The 26,219-nt window shown below is 35.0% G+C and overlaps 1 protein-coding gene across 1 annotated transcript in view; it reads right to left on the bottom strand.

Annotated features, from left to right (window-relative positions):
* nell2a (neural EGFL like 2a) overlaps positions 1-26,219 on the bottom strand; it is an 83,618-nt gene that overhangs the window by 55,352 nt on the left and 2,047 nt on the right. Inside the window, exons 2-10 of the mRNA XM_052598361.1 lie at positions 20,950-21,123; positions 19,995-20,091; positions 14,871-14,943; positions 14,688-14,770; positions 12,965-13,093; positions 6,194-6,296; positions 4,122-4,216; positions 3,847-3,952; positions 2,827-2,955 (exon numbers count right to left, since the gene is read on the bottom strand). Of these exons, the coding sequence (XP_052454321.1) occupies positions 2,827-2,955; positions 3,847-3,952; positions 4,122-4,216; positions 6,194-6,296; positions 12,965-13,093; positions 14,688-14,770; positions 14,871-14,943; positions 19,995-20,091; positions 20,950-21,123 (989 nt within the window). The remainder of the gene's footprint in view (positions 1-2,826; positions 2,956-3,846; positions 3,953-4,121; positions 4,217-6,193; positions 6,297-12,964; positions 13,094-14,687; positions 14,771-14,870; positions 14,944-19,994; positions 20,092-20,949; positions 21,124-26,219) is intronic.

The raw sequence follows: 26,219 nt of genomic DNA, 5'->3' as shown, positions 1-26,219 counted from the left end.
TGTCCAAAAAAAATAAATAAATTTGTTTACATAATATATGCGTGGGTACTGTGTATTTTTATTATGTATATATAAATACAAGCATCTGCATGTATATATTTAAGAAAAATATGTTATGTTTCTATATTACATATATTTATATATATCATTTTAATTATATAAATGTATGCATGTAAATATTTTCTAAATATAAACTGTATGTGTGTGTATTTATATATACAGAAGAAATATACATATTATAAATATTATGATTAGAATGTGATCAAACAGTTTTTAAAAGCTGGGCTAAGATATATAATATATTTTTTTTAAACAATTTAACATAAACATAAACCATACAACTATTTTTCCTCATGCTTTCCCAATTAAATAAATAAATAAATAATCAAGAAATAAATATTAATAATTTCAAAGGGTTACTAATGACACATGTCTGGGAAAAATGTGGGAATGAATGGGTTAAAACATGATTTAATATAAGAATTGTTTTAAACATAATTTCCCAATTTTTACCAAAATTATTTAATTAATAATTTGTATTTAAATTAGATACAGTTACTGTGTGTGTGTGTTTTATATATATATAATTATGTATGATTATTTATGATATGTGTATATATATATATATATATATATATAATTATTTATGATTTATTTATTTGATAAAAATCACCTGATCTTTTGATTTGAGTCCATCAAACACAAAAATGATGATTGTGGTCGTATCGACCAGCTCTATCTGTGAAATGTCTCCCAGAAAGAGGACGTGTATTGCATTAAAGAAGTAGAATAGGCAAATGTGTGGGATTTGCGGAGCTAAAAGCAGATCTGGTCCTCCAGCGAATGATGGAAAGCTCAGCAGCAGGTGTTGTGTCCCAAGCAGCAAGGTTAAACAGAAAGAGGTGACAAATGAGTGTGGAAGTGGGACACTGCCGGCGAATCTGTTTCTGGGTTACACATGGCTTATATTCCTGATGCTTTATTTCAAAGCTCTTTGATTTCTTGCTCTCCCCTCCGCAGGATCGTTTAGGACCGTCCAGCTCGCTGTGTCTGATAGCATCTTTAATTATTCAGATCCTCTCCTCTTTGATAATTACCTGACCGGTCGTGCACGTGAGGCTATTTTTAGCCGGCGAGATGAACAGGTTTCATTAGAGACCCGTCTGATGCACAGGAGGTGACGGGGGCGCCGTGTCCCCACAAACACGGCCCGAGTCATTAGGCATTCACCGAAAGTAGGCCATCCGAGGCTGGGCTTTGAGAGGAAAAACCAGGATGAGGAAGGTGGAGGGGGACATTGATGACTTACTCACAGCCGTACGCAATAGCAGCCAATTAAGATGCCGAAGCAAGACGGATTCGAGTCGTGCATCAATAATGCCACTTGGTTAATTAGGCATGTGCATCAAAACCAACACAGATAACGGAGAATTGGTTATTTTTAGAGCCATCACTCAACTCGGAAATGTCACTGAATTAATGATAGAATAACAGGATGAGATGATTAATTAGTCAAACTAATCGCATATTGATCTGACAGATGGAAAAAGCATCAAACAGATGTCAGTGTACTGTATCTCATATTCACGCAGCAGTTTGTTCTCCAATCAGACTTTACTGTTTTTTAGCGTCTTGCGTCATGAGCGCTGATGACAGACTCATAGGAAAATTTCTTATTGTTATATATAGTGTTATATATTTCATTACATTATTTGTAATATTGTTTATTATATTTATAATATATGAATTTATAATATTGTATTATATTTGGGATATAATTAATTTAGCTAAACTGTTATATTGTTATATTAATATTATATTTATTTATTTATAATATATTTATTTTATATTTATTCAAATTCATTCATAACATTAATATTAATTTAACCTCACTATATATATATATATATATATATATATATATAAATATATATATATACTTTATGTAATACTAATTTGCGCTAAATTAATGTTAAATAAGTAAATTTAAATTTCCAAAGCATTTTACAATATCACATGAATATTAATTGCACATTATTAATAATTAACAATATTTATTATATTGCATTTTATCGTTTTATGTAAAATATTGTACCAAATGATTTATATTATTATTGTTACATTCATAATATAATTTATTAGTAATATTATATTTTATATTTATAACTATTAAAACGACATTAATATAATATTATTTAATACAATTTAAATCACATTACAATGAATTATTATAAATGAATACAATGTACCAAATAAATTTATTATATTGTGTTTGTGTAATAATAATACTTATAATTATATATGTTTATAATGTTATACTTATTAAAAATAATAATAATAATTGGTCATATTTATTACATTCCTTTATATTTAATATAATGAATTATTAATTAATATTATATTTATTAATATTAATTCTAAAACATTATTGTGTACTATAAATATTAATTTAACATTACCATGAATAATATTTAATGTATATCTGTTTTATGTAATAATAAATTGCACTAAATCAATGTGTTAAATTGCTAAGTTTCGATCCCCAAAGCCGTAGACATTATATCAGTATCTGACTGCGATATTTTATGTCATACTCTATTCTGCGTCACTTTACCAGCAGAAAAAAATCCAATTATAACAAGAGGAGTCATTATACACATGTCCTGGAATAATAATGTATATCTTGGAATATTAAAATCAGCCGGCGGCTCTAATGCAGTTAAATTCACTGTAATTATGGCTGGTTTCCCGCGGCGTGTGCTTGTAAATGTCACACGTGTTCTGCAGGGATGGATTATCTGGCGGATCGTTTGATTGACAGCTCACCTTCGCAGTAGGCACTGTCCTCACGCAGCGGTCGGAAGCCGTTCTTGCAGCTGCAGCTGGAGCCGGCGTCTAAGTTCACGCAGGCCGAGTTGTCAGCGCAGATGTTCTCCTCGGCGCAGAAGTCGTGACCTTTGACCCCAGACAGAGGAGATTTGTGTTCATCGATTCATGCTTCGTGAAACACTGTCACGCTAAAGGTCAAACTACACACCGATTATAGTCTATGGACCCTTTTCACAAGACTGTGACGACGCTATTAACATTCATCTTAAAAGTTTTTTAGATTTAAATGTTTTTTTTTTATTATTATGTGCATTTATAACAGTGCTGTTAAACGATTAATCGCGATTAATCGCATCCAAAATAAAAGCTTTTTTTCTTTTACATAATATATGTGTGTGTACTGTTTATATTAATTATGCATATATAATTAAACACACATATGGTGTATATTTACGAAATATTTACATGTATTTATATATTTAGTACGGAGCCCTGCACATGACATGCAAGAAAAAATAAATAAATAATGTGCACGATTTACTAATTCGTTCCCTCACTGTACTAAAACGTGCGAATGATTACTATTGCGTTCCCTCAATTTGCTAAAAAGCGCGCACACTTTATAAATCGAGTGAATGCAATCGTAATCGTGTGCACGTTTTAGTACAGTGAGGGAACGAATTAGTAAATCGTGCACATTGTTTAACCTACAATTTTTTTCCTGCATGCTCCGTAATTTAAATTCATAAAATATATTTAATATATAACATATTTTTTCTTAAATATATACATGCATGTGTGTTTATTTATGTATATGTAACAAATATACACAGTGCACACACACACACACATATATTATATAAATAAAAACGTTTATTTTGGATGCAGTTAATCCTTTGTATAACTGTATATCACCTTTGCAAACCCAGAAATGTGACAAAAGTCCATAGCACGTATTGTAACGATTCTCAGAGATTCTCTTTTTCGTTCAGTATAAAGGCATATGCACTTCTGTACCTCTGCAGACTCTGCAGCATCTGTCCGTCAGTGTGATCCGATCGGATTCTGCGCAGGTGAGCTGTGCACAGTCTTCAGAGCTCGGGATCCTGTGCATCGTACGATCCTGACAGAGAAAACAAATGTGTTTATCATTTGCCCTCAAAAACGGAGATAGATAGATAGCTCTGAAAGATTGCTGTGTGGTTGCTGGGTAGATGTTAGGAAGATGCATGTAATAGCTAAACTAAATAGTATGTAAATTCTTCAAACTTAGTGTTTGGGGAGATCTGTACCCTGCATTCAAACAGCTGGCAGAGTCCTGCGGTGGGGTGATGAACAGCACAGCGTTGTCCTTCCACCAGCGTCTGCTCCGAGAACAAGCACATCGCTGCCCGAAACAACAACAAGCACACACACATGAACACACAGCACACTCACAGTGAAAGTTAACTGGCTTCCAAACAACTCCAGACCCCACTGACTTCCATAGCATGGACAAAAAAGTCCATTTTATTTGCATTCCATTTAGAAATAAGCACGACGTGACTCAGCAGAAACACAAGCAGCACAAATCAAACCTGCACTATTAATGTGAGAGAAAGAAATGCTACGCTATGGAAATTTGGAGCAAACAACCAACGATTACAAGACGTCTGAGGAGATAATTGTTCCCTAGACAGCAATTATTTCCTCCTCTTACTTCAAATACAACTCTGCATACAGAACAAACCTCACCGAGAACAGAGTTATATAGTTTCAAATGAATCCTTAGTGCTGTTTGCTACATCAGTCCTCAATTCATCCTGAGGAGAGTTTACTGGTTTAAATGCACATTAAAAATATCTGCTCTATACTCATTAATATCACCATTAGGCATTGAATAACACTCCTTGAACAGTAATCATAGAAAGTGAATTTGATCATTAAAGCTCTAGCAGATCAGAAATGTCTAGGTTTGTGTTTTTGTTCCAGGATGAAGTTATCTGGAGTGAGCGAATGTTAGCAGTTTCCCGGCGCTGTAGGACAGGGACACGAGATGTAAATAGCAGCCCAAATGTTCTGGAGACAGAAGACTGTGAGACGCTTTGAAGCAAAGCCTCTGCCGAACACCATTAGAACAGAAGCACAGGATTTTTAGATGTCTGACGAAAACAATCTGTCAGCGCATGGCAGCCTAGTTAGCACAAATGAAGAATTATATTCAGAAATTAATCTTTAATGTTTGTTTTAAAACAGAAGTGTTGATTATAGGATCAAAAACCTCTGCATGTAGTCATTCTTCGTCATCAGTTAGGAACCTAGGTGTGCTATTTGACAGCAATCTGCATTTCTTCCATCTAAAAAAGTATATATCTAAATTACAACATGTGCTCTCTCAATGTCGAATGCAGAAATGTATGTAAAATGTCTAAATGATTTGTTTTCACTGTACTGTAACTCATGAAGGGTTAAAACGAAAGGCTTGCTGCAGAAATGAGCGCTAACTCTGAAATCAGCATGGATATCAGCTATAACTAATAATACAGCAGGGTCATCTTCACTTCTTAATTATAAGTGAATAAATCAGCGGTGACGATAATGACCCGTATCAAACACTGGCTCATCAGGCGACGCTAACGGATTGATTCCTCCTCGCTCAATAACAATCCAGCCACTTCATAAAGCTGGTGCTGAAATAGCTTTAAACTAGTGTCTAAAATCAAGTATAGATTTGCATAACCCTTGCAGGGCTGCGTTTATTGGCTGGTGATAAATAATTGATTTGAATATGTAAATGTGCTGCTTGACACCTCTGGAGACGGAGTGTGGATGTAGCTTAGCAACACAAATGTGTGGTCAGTTGTCAGGCAACCCGTGTGGAGGCGGTTGTATGGAGTGTGTGAATGGAGAAAAGTGCTATTGTTGGCAATAAGGAGTGACAGATCATATACACAGAGCGGGGTGTGTGTGTGTGTGTGTGTGTGTGTGTGTGAATACGTGTGAATGTGTGTCTATCTCTGTGTGCACATTTGTGTGCGTGATTGCATGCATATGTGTTTATGTGTGTGCACATTTTTGTATTTGTTTGAGTGTGTTTGTGTCTGTGTGTGTGCAGTTATATGTGTGCATGTGTGTGCATGTGCAAGTGAGTGTATGCTCATTTGTATATTTGTGATTGTATGTGTATGCGTTAGTTTATGTGCATGTGCGCGGTGTGTGTAGTTTTATGTATGCACATTTACATGTTTGTGTGCATGCGAGTGTGTGTGCACCTGTGCGTGTTTGTAGTTGTGTCTGCGAATTTGTGTGTGTGTTAAATGCATGTGTGTGCACATTTGTATATATGTAGTTGTGTGTGTGTGTGTGTGTGTGTGTGTGTACTCACACTGGCACTCTTTGCAGCAGGTTCCTGTCACATACCCTGGGGTCGTACCATCAGGACACTCGAGCAGGGGGCACAGAATCTTCTCACAGCGGACCGTTCCATTCTACAGAAGAGCAAACGTTCAGTCAGTGCTAGTCTGCTGAAGATGAAGCTGTTGTTACACTGCACTCTTTTGTAGTTTGCTACTCTATGAGCAACACAACTGTTATTTCTGTGAGGACTGTTCATAATAATAACCCTTTAACGATTCACAAAATAATTAATTCAGTAATTTATTACATGATTTTACCTATAGTCTCAATAATCATAATGATAACTGTAACTATGATAATGATGATAAACAATAACTGCAATAACTATAACTTATAACGATAACTATAATTACTGTATAACCAAAAACAACTTCAATAATAACTGTGACTGCAATAATATACTTAAAACTAACTACAATGACAACTATAACAATTAATATAACCAAAAATGTAATTATAACAATAACTATTACCATAACTGTAATGATAACTGTAATTATACAGTAGTTACTAAAGACCTTTTTCCAGAGTAGATGATGAGCAATTACTAACTCTATCTTCTGATTGGATGCTCTTCTGTTCCGGTCTCCACAGGAGGAAGTAATTGAGCCATGTGCTTTTTAAAAACATTTTAATAGGTTTAACATTAGATTATCCGCTTGGAATAAACGCTAACTTGACTAGAAACACCGGAGACCGGAAATGCAGAGCATCCTTCTGGTTAAGAGTCAGGCATGACTTCTGCGTTCTGGAAAAACCTCCATTAATATAAGAGTAAAAATGATATAACTGTATTGATAATGATTTTAAAGAATATATATATGTATATTACTAAAGTCTTAATATTTTACGCAATTTTACTTCTCAATACAAAAAGACTCATCACAGTATATGACACAGCATTCAGTATATACATAAACCCATATTTCATCCCATAATAGACCGCTTTACAGGATGTGAAGGGACTCAGGTCTCCCTAAAGCATGACGTCTATCTGTTTAAGTAAAATTAAGGTAATGTTCCTTTCCAAACTGTCCGGATCTCACTAACTTGCTGTTGGTAGTTTCAGTGGGACCCCTGTCTCATCTGAAGCTCGATCGCAGTCTGTTTGGACACACTGAGTGCGCCGGAGCCCAGCGAGCGTCTGTCAGAAGAGCACAGGGACTTCTAAAGATAGGACAGAATCCCTTCGTCTGTCACTTTGCATTCGGCAAAATATCCGTCTTACTCGCGGATAATAAATGTGTAATGAGTGAGAAAGGAGGAGGAGAGAGAAAGCTTTCAGCGAGAACTGCTTCACATCTGTGTTTGCATTACGTATGCTACACGGTGAGGACACGTGTCAGAGGAATGTGCTGTCGTGTTTGACCTTTATTTACTGGTGACGCATTCGATACTTATTTTACCCGCTGTAAAGGCTTTAATTAAAGTGTTACTTTAATCATTGTTTGTTTGTATCTTTCAGTGTTGGGCAGTAACGCGTTATTAGTAACGCAGTTACTTTTGACAGTAACTAATACTGTAACGCATTACTTTTTAAATAAATTAACTCTGTTAACGTTACCATATGGTGCATTGTCCGTTACTTTTTTAAAAATTAATTAATTTTGACTGAAGTGCAGCCTAACCTGTTTGCAGGAACGCATTGTAGGATTGGTGGATGCCAACCACTGTAAACACGAAGAACACACCAGCACTGTGGGTGTGTTTCCGTTTATTCAAGTATGTGCGGCAGTCATGGCGAGTCACGGCGAGAGCAATACGAGTTTTCAAAGTGGAAATATGCTCTCTTTGTCTTTCTGGTTCGAATGCCCAATCCTTGCCCACGAATTTCCAATCCGTGCGCTCCGATTTTGTAAACCGTACCCTCGGTTTTTGAATCTGTAACCACAAATTCATAATCTGCGCGCACACTTTCGCAATCCGTTCCCATGGATTTGTAAACTGTAGCCTACACACAGATTCATGCAGCAAGCTCCTACGTGTTAACATACAGTTTTAATGAATATTATTATGTGGAATGGGTCTACAGCAAAGTGTCTTAAGTAATTCTCTGTATGTTTTTCTCATACAGGTGAAACATTGTTGAAAACATGCAGCGTGTCTCTACTGTGGAGTCGCCGGTGTTGTGCCCAATTTCGACCCCCTGACAAATTATTACCCCCCTTGTTTTGGTAGGTTTAGGGCTAGGTGTGGGGGAGGGGTTACGATTAGGAGTGGGGTTAGGATTAGGTAATCAGGTAGCGATTTGAACAAGGGGGGTGATAATTCGGTAGGGGGTCGAAATTGGGCACAACACCAGCTTTCAGTCGACTCCATTTTTCAGTCAGTTTCGTTTTCCTTTCCAAAAACTTTGGAACGTGTCACAATGAACCAGAATTTAGAACACTTTTTCTTTCATTTCGTTAATCTGTCAATATGATATAAGTGAAATATATTTAGGCCCAATCTCAATTCTACCCCTTAGCCCTTCCCCTTTCCCCTACCCCTCCGTTTCGCGCGTTCAGGTGAAGGGGTAGGGGTAGGGGTAAGGGGAAGGGCCAGAAGATTTTTCGGGAACAGACTTCAGACGAAGGGGTATGAATTATCACGGCAACATGGCAGCTACAGCAAACAAAAATACACATAAATGTAAGCTTTTCTGGCATAAATAAAGATTTTAACGAAAAGCATCATTTGTTTTATGTTACATTCAATTGTGAGTTCATATTAACAGTCATGTTAATGAAATGTTAATGAAAAGAAATGTTAGCAAAAAACGCTAATATTTGCTAACGTCATATCACTACAGACTGCGTGACAGTGCCACAGCATATGTCTGATCAGGGCGATAACTGCCGTAGACTAATCCCCCCAATAATTAGAAATTGCTAAATCATTTTCTCAAATGTTGCCTTTTCGAGGGAGAAAGAGAGAGACAGAGAGAAAGGAAAATTTTATGTATTCACGTCCGTGCGTTTATCTTTTTAGAGTGAGTTTACTTAAAAACAGCGATTGTATCCTCTCATCGCTGGAAAATATAATGTAGCGATTCAGTATTTAAACTGTATTTAATAAAAGTGTTAGCTGCGCGATTTCAGATATTTGTTTGTGTCAATAAGCAGCTCATTAATACAGAACGATAATTAAAGGCTCTAATGTACACCAGTATATGTGTGTATTGTAAGAGCTAGACGACGAATGATGGCATGTGACGTCATGGTAGTGGTGTCCCAATCCTTAGGGGAATATTGTCTCCCCTACCCCTTGACACTCCGTTTCAAGGGACAAGGGGTAGCAGTAGGCCGAGGGGTAGGGCAAGGGGTATAAAATAGAATTGGGATTGGGCCTTAGTGTATATGCCTATATTCCTTTTTATGTAAGCCTACAGGGGTTAGTTTCTCAGTTTTCTCCATTCACAGAAGTGCTGCAGATGTGTGATATGTTGAATTCATCTCACACTATCCTCAGATAAACTCTAAGGGCAGTTCATTGCCATTGACACTGACCTATGATGAGTTCACAGCTGAACGGACATTTCACTCGTTGGCTTCAGCGTCACATTTGCATATGCCGTAATACTGGAATTCATGATTCATTGACAGGAAATTTCAAATCCTCAATGGAACGATGAAATAAAATTTTCGATTCTGTTCTGTTGGAACTCTGTACAAGCCTAGAGTGGCTTCGCTCCCTCCTTGCATAGTTTTGTACTTGTACTAAACATGTGCTAAACAAATAAACTAAACTAAAATTTGATTTCGTCTCTGTTTCTGGTTCTGTTCCTGTCAAAATTTTGTTCGTTTCCGGTTTTCGTTTTCGTTCCTTTAACCTTTAACCAACAGCTTTTATGATGCAGAAGCCACTTTAGTTTTTGATTCTGAATATATTATTCAGGTGTTTTGTTATTTATTTCAGAAACCCTTGTGATATACAATATTCAGTTTGTGCTGGTCTGACTTAATCAAAATAGTGTTTAAAAATGACTTTCTGTATTACTTTGTGTTTGTATAAACCATAACGCATAAAAGCGCATTAATGGGAACATTAAAGAAGTTCGGAGCGGGATCGCGAATAATTTGAGTCTGTTTGGGGAACGCAAATCATTTAAGTCAGTTTGGGAGTTGGGAGCGTGAATCATTTGAGTCTTTTCGGGAGTTGGGAGCGTGAATCATTTGAGTCATTTCGGGAGTTCGGAGCGTCTTCGCGGATCATTTGAGTCAGTTCAGGAGTTCGTAGCGGGATCGCGAATCATTTGAGTCAGTTTGGGAGTTGGGAGCGTGAATCATTTGAGTCTTTTCGGGAGTTGGGAGCGTGAATCATTTGAGTCATTTCGGGAGTTCGTAGCGGGATCGCGAATCATTTGAGTAAGTTTGGGAGTTCGGAGCATGAATCATTTTAATCAGTTCGGGAGTTTGGAGCGGGTTCGTGAATCATCTTAATCAGTTCGGGAGTTCGGAGCGGGATCGCGAGTCATTTGAGTCAGTTTGGGGATCACGAATCATTTGAGTGAGTTTGGGAGTTGGGAGCGCGAATGATTTGAGTCATTTCGGAGTTGGGAGCATGAATCATTTGAATCAGTTCGAGAGTTCTGAGCGGGATCGCGAATCATTTGAATCAGTTCGGTTCGCGAATCATTTGAGTCATTTCGGGAGTTCGGAGCGTGAATCATTTGAGTCATTTCGGGAGTTCGGAGCTGGTTCGCGAATCATTTGAGTCAGTTTGGGGTTTTCAACGCTTGTTTAGGTGTGATATGTGTACTCGTATTTTTTGTTTTAATGATGTGCCTTTTAACAGTATCAAGTATATTCAAAAACTAAACAAATTGTGCATAAAAAGTGCACGCATCTAGGCTAATGTGAAGTTACATGATGAAGTCATACTAGTGAGCGTGTGCATTTTGAGTGCGTTCTTTCACTGCATTATTTGGTGTATTAAAATGCATTTATGAATGCATGTGAATGATCACAAAATTCAAGATATGGGGGTTAGAAAATTTATATATTTATATAATTTTGTGTAGTTAATCAATATCACACAAAGAGTGCCATTTCAGTTTTTCTCCAAAAATCAGCATGATTAAAATGTGATATTAAGTTACTACAAACAATAATTTAATTACAAATACAAAATGTTGCAGAACAATGTTAGAGTCAGTTTGGGGATCGCAAATCATTTGAGTCAGTTTGGGAGTTCGGAGCGTGTTCGACTTAGTCAAAATAGTGTTTAAAAATTACTTTCTGTTTTACTTTGTGTTTGTATAGACCATAACGCATAAAAGCTCATTAATGGGAACATTAAAGAAAGTTCTTTAAAAAAGTAACTAACTAGAATGATAATGATAGCTATGATAGATATAACTATAATGATAACTGTATCAATAACTATTGTGATAACAGTAATTGTAATCCTAGCTATAGCGATAACTATAATCATAACAAAAACTATAACATACGTAACTATGACTTTACTGATAACTATAACTATAATGATAACTAAATTTTACTATAATAATAACCATAAAAAATATACTTCATATTATGATACCTATAATCATAACATGTTAACTATAACCATAATGATAACTATAATGATACCTTTAATAATAATCATACAGAAAAATATACATATAATGATAAATATAGCAATACATATTTTTATAAATATAACAACAGCGATAACCAAAACTATTATGCTGAAGTTAGCTATAATGTTAACTATAATAATAACTATGTTAGCCTCCACATTCTGTTAATCTGTAATTTTGTCATTTGGTGCTTAAATCCTTGATCACTCTGACGTCAGATGATTTTGATTGGCTGAACGATACCTGATTATAAAAACATTGTTCCTCAGTGTCACTATTGTTAAAGTTGGGATGTGGACATCGTTATTCTAGTTATTCGTTATAAATGGTTAATAGTTACCATTATAGTTAATACTCCATGTTTCTTCATCTCTCTCATGTATAAATAATCCTTTTTTAAGTATCTAAAGCTTCACCACTGACATACATATCTGCAGCACATTATCTGGATTATGAAATTAGACTCCAAAAAGTTCTTGTAATATTATTATTATTATTTAAAAAATGTTTATAATCAGAATCATTACTTTTTATGGATTACATGATTACATTTAATTCACGCAATGTCAGTAAATTATTTAGAATTCATTGATTCGCCCTAACTCTTATCTTTTCTCTTTCAAAGTTACCTTTCTATAAGTCTGTCATATCATTTAACTTTAACTATATTCAGAATATGGAATGTTCATATATATAACTTTGCAACACTATGTATAAAACATACTTTAATTCTGAAATGTATTATTGATTATATGAATGGCAATTTTAAAACAAGTTGAGTAAAAAGTAATCTAAAAGTAATCTAAAATACCTATAATGAGTAACCTAGATTATGTTACTAACTAATTGTCTAATTTAGCCATAGTTTTCTAACTATTTATTGAACAGATCCCAAAATATAAAGATTGATCAACAATTATCTGAAACCATTAACTATTAATAAAGGGGTCCCTCAGGGCTCTGTGTTAGCATCAACCCTGTTTTCAATTTCATTAATAATATTTAGTATAGTCAGAAAACTGAATATAAATATCTCGAAATCTTGAAAGTTATGTGGTATATAGAAATCCATTTAAATGTGTTCTGGAACAATTAGATGTGTTGTATAAAACTACAATTGTCATCATGTAATCTGTACTCCACTCAGCATTGCATACAAGCCATCAGACTCACCGAGCACGTGCAGTTCTTGCAGCCATCGGTCCATGTCTGCTCCTCTCTGTAGGTCACTCCCTTCACGTGACACGTCCTCTCGCAGTAACAGGAGTCCAGACCCTTCATCTTCTCCTCGGCCAGAGACAGCTGCAGGAGAGAGAGCAGATTAAGCCCCAATTAAACTCAGACAACAGACGAGGAAATGCTTGCAGTTGATTGATTATTTGCAATCGGCCGTTTGCATTTTTCATTAAGCAGACGATACTAAGGTGTTATTCCGATACGCTTGATCAGAAGAGTTTTTCCTCATCAGCGACAGAGTTTTTGTGCGGTTGGCAGCTGTGAGTTATTACAACACCATAAACAAGCCTTTAAATTCACAGCACAGACACAAGCCAGATGTTCGCAGAAACTGGGCTCGGATTCATCTGTCAAACAAACAGCGGAGAAACACACCGTGTTTACTGCCAGCTCACTGCAGAGCAGGATTGAGACATCGAAAATAATGTTTAATACCAGTTTAACTCCTGAATCTGAGGTTGCAAAAGAGATACAGAACTATAATTTGAGTTTTGAAAGTGTTTTTTTTATTTTTTATTATGAATTACCCACATACACAACATATGGAATATATCCAGACACATTAGATGATAGTTATACTGAATATTTGAAAAGTCTCCGATATATTTAAAGGTCCACTGAAATAATAATAATAATAATAATAATAATAATAATAATAATAATAATAATAATAATAATAATAATAATAATAAAATAAATACTATATAATTATATGTGTGTGTGTTTTAGTCTTGAATTACCTATTTGACTTAAGTCAAATAAAAAATTTAAATGAATACAGACAACATTTCTCATTTAAATTTAGTTCTGTTTGATGTGATGAAATAACTAAAACTGAAATAAAAATGTAAAAATACTTTATAAGTATAGCACAAAAACAACTAAAAATAACAAAAACAATAAAATGATAAAAACTGTAACTGAAATTAAAACGGAAATTGAAAATCTAAAATTAAAACTGATTCAAAATATATTTTAAAACATTTTTGTAAATCAAAATAAGAAAAATTAACTTTAATCTAAAAAATATTTATATAAACTTACATTTTTCAGTTTCAAAATTTCTTTCTTTCATTTAATTTAACTTCATGTACTAAATAAAACTAAAAGAGAAATAAATATTACTAAAAATATTTATTTACTTTAGGAAAAATTCTAAAATGACAATCACAAACATTTACTAAGAAAATTTAAAATATAAAAATAAAATAATAATTCAAAATATGTATTACAAAATATAATATATTTAGTGTAAAAAATTGTTACATAAAATAAAATACATTTTAATTAAAAACATATACAAAAAACTTAAACTTGTCTTAATTTACATCACATGTTTAATTTTTTAGTTTTACCTGATGTATTAAAAAAAAATATATATATATATTATCTCAGTGGTTTAAACATGAAATTTTCAGTTAATTTCAAAGTTATTTTTAATTAATCTGATGGAGATTTATAAATTCTCATTTGTTTTCCACTGTAAAAATTGACAGCACGTTGTTTGGAGAGACATGAATTAATGAAGACAGAATTAGCATTTTGTACTTAATGCTTTCAGAATGAATGAAATACCTCAGTGGTGTCACTGTGACTCCAGTAGACAAAATAAAGCCAATTATCAAACAGAATTTTGTGTTGCACGGAAACAAAACATCACCTTGCTCGAGGTTTTTGCCAAGATGTCCTGAAGCTCCATGATCTTCTGCACAAGTCCGTGGAAGTCATTGCAGGTTGGACAAGCTGAGAAAGACACATAAACCAGATGCATTCAGCAAAATGCAAAGACTAAACCATTGCATATGTTTAATTCGACAATCACAAACTAATTAGCGGTACATACTACGATTAAGGTCGGGGCATTGCGTGATGTATCCTTGAGGCATTACAAGGATCTGAACGTCTTGCATCACTCCCTGCATCAGAAACACATGCAGAGGTTATTCAGAAGCACGATTAGATCAGAAGAGATGTATTAATTACGTTTAAACACATGCATACATGGCTCTTTGCATGGCATTAAATGGGATTGAGAGTTTATTCAAGAAGCACTCAGCAAACGATGACCTTGAGTGGCACTAATGAATTAACGACATGTCGTTCTGAACCAAAAAAATATATTATTAACATGGATTATGAGCTGTGTGGAGAAAACAGCTTTATAAAGTAAGAAATGTCCCTGTTTGCAGTCACAAGCAGTGAGCATCATGGGTAAAATCTGAAATAGTGGCTTTTAGATATTCAAGGCTGCTTTTATTTGTCGGACGAAATATGAAGAGAAAGCTTAAGCGCTGAAAACACAAATAAGAGAGCGAAACGAAGGACGCGGATGAGCGTGACCTTTTCCCAGGACATGTTCTCTGGATTAGCACCTGTTAAGCCATATTGCTTTTCTCTTAGCTTCGATTTGCGGCTTATATTTAGAGCCTTTATCTCCGTGTCGAATCAAACTCGCACACGTTAATCAGAATTCAGTCCTGAATGTCACTGGATGCCATGTAGAGATGATCCTTTATTAAAATCAACATGATCTTATTAGTACTGGTGGGTGTTTCTATGTAAATTGTGCTTCTAGTGCACTCTTAAATGCAAAATATTGAGTTTCTGAAATGCAAACACCTTGTTGCTTGTATGCGTTTGTGATTTTGAAGTTGATACATCAGTATCAGTTTTTTATTTAATTTAATTTAAACTTTGTTTATAAAGGATGCGTCAAATTAATCAAAATTGACTCTTTATAATGTTACTCAAATAAATACTCAAAAAAATCCTGTTCTCTTGAACTTTCCATTCATCACTGAATCCTGAAAAATACATGTATCTCAAACGGTTAATTCCTGTTAGATTTGTGTTTTGTCTTTTACAAAATAGAAAGGCTAATAATAGGAAAATATTTTATCCATAAACTCTAATCATGTTTCATTAAGTTTGCATATTTTACTTGCAGTATTTTTCGGTGATGGCCATTTCATGCTTATTTTTTATCCAACTCTATTTTTGATCCATGCATTTAAGTTTAAAGATAGTTTTTCTCGATGTCAAACACTGATCACTCACAGCGAACCTGAAGTTCCCGACTCGTGGCGTAATCAAACAGCTGCACTCGGGATCCAGCAGAGATGAGCGTCCCGAGCGCAGAGACTCTAATAGGAGGAGGGCAAGGCCGCGCTCCTGGGTAATTGGACATAATACGCGTCGCGGGGAGGAAATGATGTGGGCGGCGGGAGCGTAATAACAGCTCCCTGTCGCCGCTGTCCCTCTCTGATAAGCAAAACAAGCAGAAACAGATTCAATTTGTTTCATATGTGCCTTAATTTGATTGGCCTCCATTCGAGGCCACTCGGTCGCCATGGAAACCGGGCCCTTCTCGGGCTGCCAGAAAGCTTTATTTTGGCCCTCGCGGGAGCCGAGCGCCGTGACTTATGAGAAATTGTTTTCGAAATTGTCTTGCCTCTTCAATTTTCCTACCATGAATTCAAAAGCCGACGCAGGTTTCTCCGGATTCTCCAAGGCAATGAGAGGGAAATAGAGGTGAACGCTCTGAATTTATAGCAACTCGGGATGTCATTTGGTTTCTCTGCCAGTCAGCGACACACACACACACACACTCACACACACACACACACATACTGGGTTACCATTCCACAGGCATAATGGTTTCTATACTGTACAAACTATATTTTGTATCGCCCTACACCTAAACCTACCCCTCTCAGAAAACTTTCTGCATTTTTACTTTCTCAAAAACATAATTGTATTTGCATTCTGTATGATTTATAAGCTTGTTTCCTCACGACGACCTAAAAAATTGACATTTGGTCCACCTAATACATGATGAATGCCAGGTACACACACACACAATTATGAAGTGTGAGGACTTTCCATAGACTTCTATTACTTTTATATTGACCAAACTATATTTTCTATCCCCTGACGCCAAAATAAAACCCTGTGGCTCCGTGGTAGAGCATTTTGTTAGCAGCGCAAAAGGTTGTGGGTTCGATTCCCAGGGAACACATTAGGTTAAAAAAAATGTATAGCCTGAATGCACTGTAAGTCGCTTTGGATAAAAGTGTCTACCAAATGCATGAATGTAAATATACAGTAAATCTGTAAAATAACAGTAAAAGTACTAATGACTCTTTACACACGTGATTATCCATTCGTTTTACAGACATTTCTGTTAACTCTAAAACACAATGCAATGGTGTAAAATTCAAAATACTTGTAAACAAAACAAAACAAAAAATTTGTAAAATATATACGGAAAACGTGTTTAAATTATACAGTATATTGTGGGATATTTTTAAGAGTGTACCCCTTACAGAAAACCTGTTTGCATTGTTATGCTTTCAGGTAAAAATCATTTGCTATTTTTTAATCACTGCGGTCTGCACAATGCCAAAAATGTCAAGTTAAATTATCCTTGTGGGGACATTTGGTCCTCACAATGTAGCTTAAACTAGTACACACACACACACACACACACACACACGTGATTGTTGAAATGAGAGTCATTCGAACGGTCAACAAGTGTGGAACGACATCTAATCGAATGATAATGACGCCTTTGATCAGCGCCGTCTCAAACTGTACATCAATATTCCTGAGTGCAAACGGCCAACTATTATACTTAATGTGTGCAGGAGAAATAAATTGCTGGAAGATGAAAGCCAAGCCAAATTGCAGATTTAGATTTTGTACGTACAAGTGAAGAACTGAAACACACTTTGTCGTCACGCTTTGACGACTGAGGTGTCAGCAGGCCTACATCAATATAAAGTCTGTACAAATGTAAAAAAATACTGTTCAACAACGATAGAAATTAATACTTTTATTCATCAAAGACGCATTAGATTGGTCAGAAGTGTCAGTAAAGAGATTTATGTTACAAAAGATTTCTATTTCAAATGAATGCTGTTCTTTTGATCTTTTTATTCATCAAAGAGTCCTGAAATATAAATCGTATCACGGTTTCTAAAAAATATTCAGAAGAATATGAAGAAAAATATTTTTTTTAATGTTTTTTTTTTTCAGATGCATTGACTTTCTTTGTCTTTCTTTGTCTTTCTTTCTTTCTTTGCAGTTGTTGTAAATTATTTAAATTTGAGTATTTTTATAAGTTTATTTTATTTACTTATTCACATTACACTTATTACACCTTTTTAATTTTTTAATTGTCCCAACCCAGTTTATTTACTATTTTGTGTTAACTTTTTTTATTTATAATTTTTTCACGATCAAGCTACTGTAATATAATTGACTGTGCTTCATATCTTCTAAATATTACATGTGTGAAATATTGTCTAGTCTTTGATCAGCGGAGATTTAAACTGTACATCAATATTGCAAATGGTGACTATTATATTTAATGCAAACGGGAAAAATAAACTGGTGGAAGATGAGAGCCAACGACCGCTCGATAGCATCCCAGACGGCAGATATCTGTGATTTTTTTACATGCAAATGAAAGACAGAAACACAGGTTTTCTTTCCCAGCTAAGCTCTAATCAGCGTCTCCGTGGAGACCGAAGCGGGAGGCGGGTGAGAAATCTCGTCAAGAACCGCAAACGACCTCCAGCCTCCCCTCATCTGCCAATTAACTCTGGAGATATTTAACAACCTGAAGCGACACTCCAGATCTTAAAGAGGCTCTCTGACACACACACACACACACACACACACACACACACACACACACACACACACACACACACACGCGCGCATCAAATAAGTGTGTGGGTTTATAGTCTAATAAACCACAGTTATGGGTGTGAACAAAAACCACAAAAACACGTACTTCCTCCCAAATTAGTTAACAGAAGCATGTAACTTACGACTATACTGCAGACTGTACTGGTTACTGCAAACCTTCGACAAATGGTATGTGAAACAGCATGCAACGATGAATATTACAGTTTTTAACACCAATAAACTGCATTGTACTAGGTTATATTAGACATTTACAGTATGCGTGCTACTAATTTGTTGCATACTGCACTTGTTGACATATATTGCATGCTTATTTCAGTGTTAAGTTTCGAGACAGGAATATAGTTTTTTCTTCTATTTTTCCATGTTATGTTTTTATTTTTATTTGAGTTATTTTTGTGTATTCTTAAATTTTTTATCTCCATTTTTTTTATTTTGGTATTTAGGTTAAACTAAATTTTTTAAAATTAGAATTTCTTTATTGACAACTAGCGGAAAGTGTTATTTTAGTATCATTGATATATTATAGTTATTGTTTTAAGGTTAATGTATATATATATATTCTGTTTTCACTTTAAATATTTAGTGTTTCCACAAGTTGCAGTAATTTTGTTTTGTGTTATTGTTATTTTATTTATTTTTTATGTCTATAGTTATTAATTTGTATTTACTAGTTATTAGTTGTAGTTTATCTTTAGGTCAATTATTACTTACAATTATTATCATTTTTAATTACTTCAAGTTAAACTAAACATGTTGCATTTGCAACTATCTGAAATAAAAATGTTTTTCTGTAATAATTATGTTTATGATTTTAATTTTAGTTAGCAGTCATTTTAAGTAATGAAAATGTTTATGGTTATAGTTTTAGTAAACCGCAATAACACTGTAATTTACATTAGGATAAGAGCATCTGTCAAATACAATGATGTTGAAATTGAAATTTGAAGATGATGAAAATGTTATTTTGCATTTTTAATCAAATTTTGATCCAAAAGCCTTTAATTTTTGTCTGTTTGACAAATTTTGTAAAGATGACAGAAGATAACACTGGTCTATATGTCACTGCAAATGGAAGGTAAGAGCAGTGCATTGTGGGATGCAGTGTGTTTTATGCTGCACATTTAGGTGTAGTGGCTGATCTGGGTTTTGTATGTATGAAGGAAAGCCACGAACTGCACACAGTTGAGAAACAGTAAGTGAATTATGCTAACTGTTTGCTGATGTGCATTTGTGCGGAGTGAAGATAAAACACCTTGAATAAGCCATGAGCGCTGTTTCTCTGTCCGACCCAGAACGACGTGTCTTCTGGGATCTCCATCAGAGGAACAGCAACCACTCGCTCGTAGATCCTGAAGAGAAACATCCCAATACATCAAAACAATACCAGCCACATTTCAGGATTCTTAAGAGCAACTTCAGCACCATAGCAATACGCTATTTGAAAACATTGATAGAAATGTCAGAATTACAAGATCAATTCTCAGAACGGCAAGATAAGTAAAAATTGCAAGAGGTAAATTAAGAATAGTGAAATATAAAGTAAAAATTCTTGGTGTAAAATGAGAATTGCTATATATGAATTAAAAAAAAATAGTCAGACATAAAGTCAGAAGTGTGTAATATAAAGTCAGAATCGCAAGATATAAAGTAAAAATGGTAAGATAATTGTGAGATGGTCCATTTTTTTGAAAAAGGTTTGAGATATAATCCATCGTGAAAAAAATTGCAATCATAATTGTGAAATTTTTATTACAATTTTCTTGTTTAACGCAAAAACTCACTTCATTAAGATACATTTTAATATAATGAGTCATTTTGCATCTCCTGTAAATTGTGTCTTGATTCAGTAATTTTATATATTTGTATTGGAGAAACGATAAAAACACTGAGTAAAATTAATAATTTTTGCAGTTCTAAAGGTATTTTATTATATCATTTCTCAGTGAAAATATCTGAAAATCCCTAAAACCAGATATATTTTGCCATGTCTATTTAGTTTCACTGCACTGGTAATTTTTGCCAGTTGTGTCTATTAAAACAAGTACAGTACAGTAGGACAAAATACACTTACTGTACATTCAAGATACATCTTCTGAAAGTCTTACTATATTATGTAGGGTTGCTTCTAAAGTATATGTATCTTGTTTCAAGGGTATTGTTTACTGGAAAAGGTCAAAAAGATTATATTTCATTATATTCTCATGTACTTGTTGCAGTCGACATAGAGCGCCACATGTGAAGCGCTGATGGAGACGGAGACTTTGTGCCACTGTCCATCGGCGAGCATGTAGGGGAAGATCTCTGTGTACGTCTGCTGGCCTTTGGTCTGGAAATGAAGACGCACTTCACTCTTCTGTCCACTGCTCTCCAGCTCCAGCAGCCTGTAGACATACAGCCAATGTAATAATCATGAAGAAGGCAAGTTTCACTATTTATTCTCGGTTGGTGCTCCAGAATGAAGGATTGATTCCTCCAGTCATGGTTTATATTGTGTTGCGGGTCAATTTGAATATTTATGTTACTGAATATTTGAGTTGTTGGGAATACTGGAAATACTAGGATGTTTTTCTTGAAAAGGTAAGATTTGTTTTCGTTTAGGGTCATGCTCATGTCTGCAAACTGTTGACACTCTGATGTATTTTTGCAGATTTTACTGTATTTCTTAAAAGATTTATGTATGTATATATATATATATATATATATATATATATATATATATATATATATATATATATATATATATATACATATATTAGGGATGCACAATAATATCGGCACAACATCGGTATTGGCCGAAAAAACTTAAAATGACCATCATCGGTATCGGCCGATATGAATATTTCTGCCGATGAGCCAAACCGATATTCTCCAAGTGAAATAATTGACCTGTTTTTCAGATGTGAATGTCTGTCTACGTTTGTAAAATAATACATTTATGGTAGAATCAGTACAGAAGAGATACATGGATTTCTCTTCAGTAAAACTAAAGTTTAAATATATCAGTATATATTTGTATATATATCGATATCGGTATCGGCCTCGGCCAAAATTATTTTGAAAATATCGGCATATCGATTATCGGCCAAAATCCAATATCGTGCATCCCTAATATATATATATATATATATATATATATATATATATATATATATATATATATATATATATATATATATATATATATTATATATATATATATATATATATATATATATATATATATATATATATATACATACATTTATATACATACATATATATGTATAATTTCAATCCATTTGACATTTGAATGTAGAAAATCTTTCTAAAAACGTTTTTCTAAATCCTTTGTTGTCATGTTTACTTTTTTTGCAACATATACGAAGTGTAAATGTTTACAGCGTTTGTCTGATTTTCTGTTTTCATGGTGTGATTTATGCTGAATTGTAGTGAATCCAGTTCAGGTCAGACCCAGAACAAAATGATTGTAAGCAGAACTGCTGAAGAACTGCGGTTACTGTCACACTCAGAAGAACGTCTACCACTTCTGGTGCTGGTGAGTTTTGCACAGACAAGCACCACCCCAAATATACTATACTTCACAATTTGTTCCCACTAAACATGTCATTGACAGCAGAGGACACAGCGGGATCTCTGACACACGGCCAGACCTGCAAACAAAAGAAGCCGTGTTGCATATTTTGCAGCATTCGCAAATAAAGCGGGCCTAATCCATGCCCCTGGGGCACATCACCGGCAGGAGGGCTTCACACTCGTCTCTAACCACCTGAAATGCATCTATCTAACTTTCCAAATGTCCTCCATAACAATATCCCAGGAGATTCTCATCACATGCTGACCAGCATGGATTCTGTCCAACAAGTCCTCATAGCCTCCAGTCTGCCAGCCCCACTTTTTTATTAATATCAAACAAAACCTTAGTATTTTGTGCGGTACATGACCAAAAGCTCTTATTTTATTGGCCTGCTGGGTTTAAAAAATAAATAAAAACTGCTCTGCGTTCAAATACACTTTGCTCTAACGGTTTTGTCACTGATTTGAAAAGATCCGTATGAATTCATTGTTTCTATTAAAAACTGTACTGTATGCTTTCACAATTATTATTCATGATAACAGACATATTTTATAGAGTTTTTCCATGTAGACATGAATCTATAATTAATTTTGGTATTATTAGATTTTTTATTTATTATTAAAACACAATTTACTGATTACACCTAGATCCACATATATTGGTATATGAATTTATTTTTTAAAAATGACTAAATGTATATGTAATATATTGTACATTAACATACTAAAAATCAGAAAGGCATCATTACAATTTGTAATGTTTTTGAAAAAAAAAAGTATATTTTGCCCACCAGCATTTATTCAATTAAAATACAGTGAAAAACTGTATTTCTGTTTTAAAGATTTTTTTTTTTTTTCTGTTTGAACACACAGTATTTTAAAATGCAATTTATTCCATAATATATAAAAAGCGTTTTGCTGCATAATATTTTTTGTGGAAACTCTGATACACTACCATTCAACATTTTGGGAAAATAAATAAATGAATACTTTCATTAAGGACACGTTACATTGTTAAGAACTGACAGTAAAGACATGAATAATGTTACAGAAGATTGATTACAAAAGATTATAATGATACACTAGAAACTGGATTAATGATGCTGAAAATTCAGCTTTGATCACAGGAATAAATTACATTTCTACATTAATTCACAGCTATTTTTCATTTTAATAATATTTAATTATTACAGCATTTATTACATAATTATTACAGCATTTTTGATCAAATAAATGCAGCCTTGGTGAGCAGAAGATATTTCATATGACGGCTTCATTGCTGCATATTTGTTTTTGCATGCAATAGATCAATGTATATTTGTATTATATTGCAGTACTCAGTCTTTCTCACCACAGACTACAAACACACAGCCGAAGCTAAGACATGGTGTCTGTAGATTGAGGCGCAGGAAACACCTGCGGATACAGATGAGCTTAAAGCCTCCTTCACATTGCTCCGCTCGTCTCTTCTGAGATTTACTTGAAGGAAGCGTTAATGGGGAAAGCTGCCAAAAAGTCATCAGCCCGCCTGCCTGCGCAGACTAACAAGTTTTATTTCCTCCTCCTCACAAAAAATCACCACGCTCGAGAGCATTATTCGAGAGAAGCCAATTACAGATACGCAGGTTTTGATTTATCTACAAACAGGGACCTAATGAGTTCCTTTCCTCTCGCCTTGCACTTCTAGACAGCGCCGTTCCAGCTGCAGAGAAAGGGAATATCAATACCAGCCCAATGTCAGAGCCACCTGCTTCATCGACTCGCCGTACAATGTAATTAACATCTTTCACAAGGCCCCTATTATGCGCTGGCTTCAATAAACACAGTTCACCGAGCACAATTACAGTAAGGACACGGCCGCTGTAGTTCTGCCGGCGCACCGTGATGCTGTTGTCTTCGCCGAAGCAAATGTTGTCATTAAAGATGCTATTCTTTCAAACCGGAGAGTCTTAAACACACAAAACGCTTGACGTGCTGACCCTCAACACTGAATCTGCAGTCCAAATCATTGACAAGATTTTGTGTTTCTGCTAAAAGATGTTAAATGGTGGAAACCATAGCGTCACATTTTCTTTTCACAGTCAGGAAGAATAAGATGCTTTCCTATAATATGACTTCATCCTTCTGATGAAAAGATTCATAGATTCATTGAGTCCCAGTGTGGCATTTTACATTGTGTATTGAAAATGCCTTACAGACAACCATATTGTTTTTATTATTTAGTGTAAATTTCCCTCCATCATTTATCCATCTGTTTGTTCACCCATCCATTTGTCTATCCACCTATTTGTCCCTCTGTCCCTCCATCCATCCATCCATCCATCCATCTGTTTGTCTGTCTGTCCATCCATCCAGTTTCTTTTGGACTTTAGTGTAGATTCCCATCCATCAGTCTGTTCATCCATCCATTTGTCCACCTTTCTGTATTTCTGTTTGTTCATCCATCCATCCATTTGTTCTTCCCTCCGTCTCTCCATCCATCCATCCATTAGTTCAGCCATCCATCTGTTCATCCACCTGTCTGTCTTTCCTTTCTTCATTCCTTCTGTTTGTTCATCCATCCATCCATCCATCCATCTATCCATGCATGTATCCATCTATTCTTTCCTCTATCTTTCCATCCATCCATTCATCCATCCATCCATCCATCCATTTGTCCATGTGCTTCTCCATCCATCCATCATCCATCAATCTATTAGTTCAACCTTCCATCCATCTATCCATTCTATCTAACATCCATCCATTCATCTGTTTGTCCATTCATCCATTCATTTGTTCACCTGTCTGTCTTCCTTCCTTCCTTCCTTCCTTCCTTCCTTCCTTCCTTCCTTCTTTCTGTTCGTCCCTCCATCTCTCCGTCCATCCATCTCATTCATCTGTTTGTCCATTTGTCATTTCTTTTTTCACTTGTCTGTCTTCCTTCCTTCCTTCCTTCTTTCTGTTCATCCCTCCATCTCTCCATCCATCCATCTGTTCAGCAATCCATCTGTTCATCCACCTATCTGTCTTTCCTTCCTTCATTTCTTCTGTTTCTGTTTTCTTCATCCATCCCTCTATCCATCCATGCATCCATCTTTTCCTTCCTCTATCTTTCTATCTCTCCATCCATCGAACCATCCATCTGTTCACCCCTCCATCTATCTTTCATCCATCCTTCTTAACTTCCTTCAGATTTGTTTTTTAAACAGCACCAAAGATTTTCTTAGAAATCCCAGTCGTATTCTCTATTTCACGGATATTATTTTATGTTTGCTCTTCCAAAAAAAGCAAGCTATTTTTATCCAGTTACTCTCCATCACTGACAGTAATGCACTGACAATGGGAAAAGATCCATTTCCAAACACAGCATAAATTCCCAGTGTAGCAGTTTTTCTAACGGAAAGCAGCTTTATATTATGTTCTTGCAAACTTATTTGCACAATGAAAGAGTTATTGGTGTTTAAACAGTCTTCCAGGAGAGAGAGTGCTGCTCTTAGATTCGACTCAGGGAAAACTTCTAATCAGTCTTCAGGGAATCACGGATTTGGACTCGGCGCAGGGAAACAGTTAATGATGAGCTGAACAGGGACATGAAAACAATGCGCTCGGGAGGCAGGATCCACTGCGGCTCGCCGGTCAAGCACTAAAAATTACGCTGGAAGAGCGTCTCGAGGGAAAACTTCCTCTTCTTAATTCCCTCACTTTGTCTCCTTCTCTCCATCATACTGCAATCTGTTCAGAACGCACGAGTATTAACCGTTTGAACTTTACTTTGACTAAACTAATTCTTCATCATGTAGAGCACTGATTCTCAACTGTGCTGTCTGATTGAGTAGACATTTGTCACGATTATACATGCTAAATGTTTCCAAAGCAACTTGCAAATATAGAAGCAGAAGTGATTTATCCAACAGAGAAAACAAAA

Source organism: Carassius gibelio, chromosome B25, assembly GCF_023724105.1.
Source record: "Carassius gibelio isolate Cgi1373 ecotype wild population from Czech Republic chromosome B25, carGib1.2-hapl.c, whole genome shotgun sequence".
NCBI lineage: Eukaryota > Metazoa > Chordata > Actinopteri > Cypriniformes > Cyprinidae > Carassius > Carassius gibelio.
The sequence above is the reverse complement of the archived record's forward strand: the minus strand, read 5'-3'. Positions and strand labels throughout refer to the sequence as shown.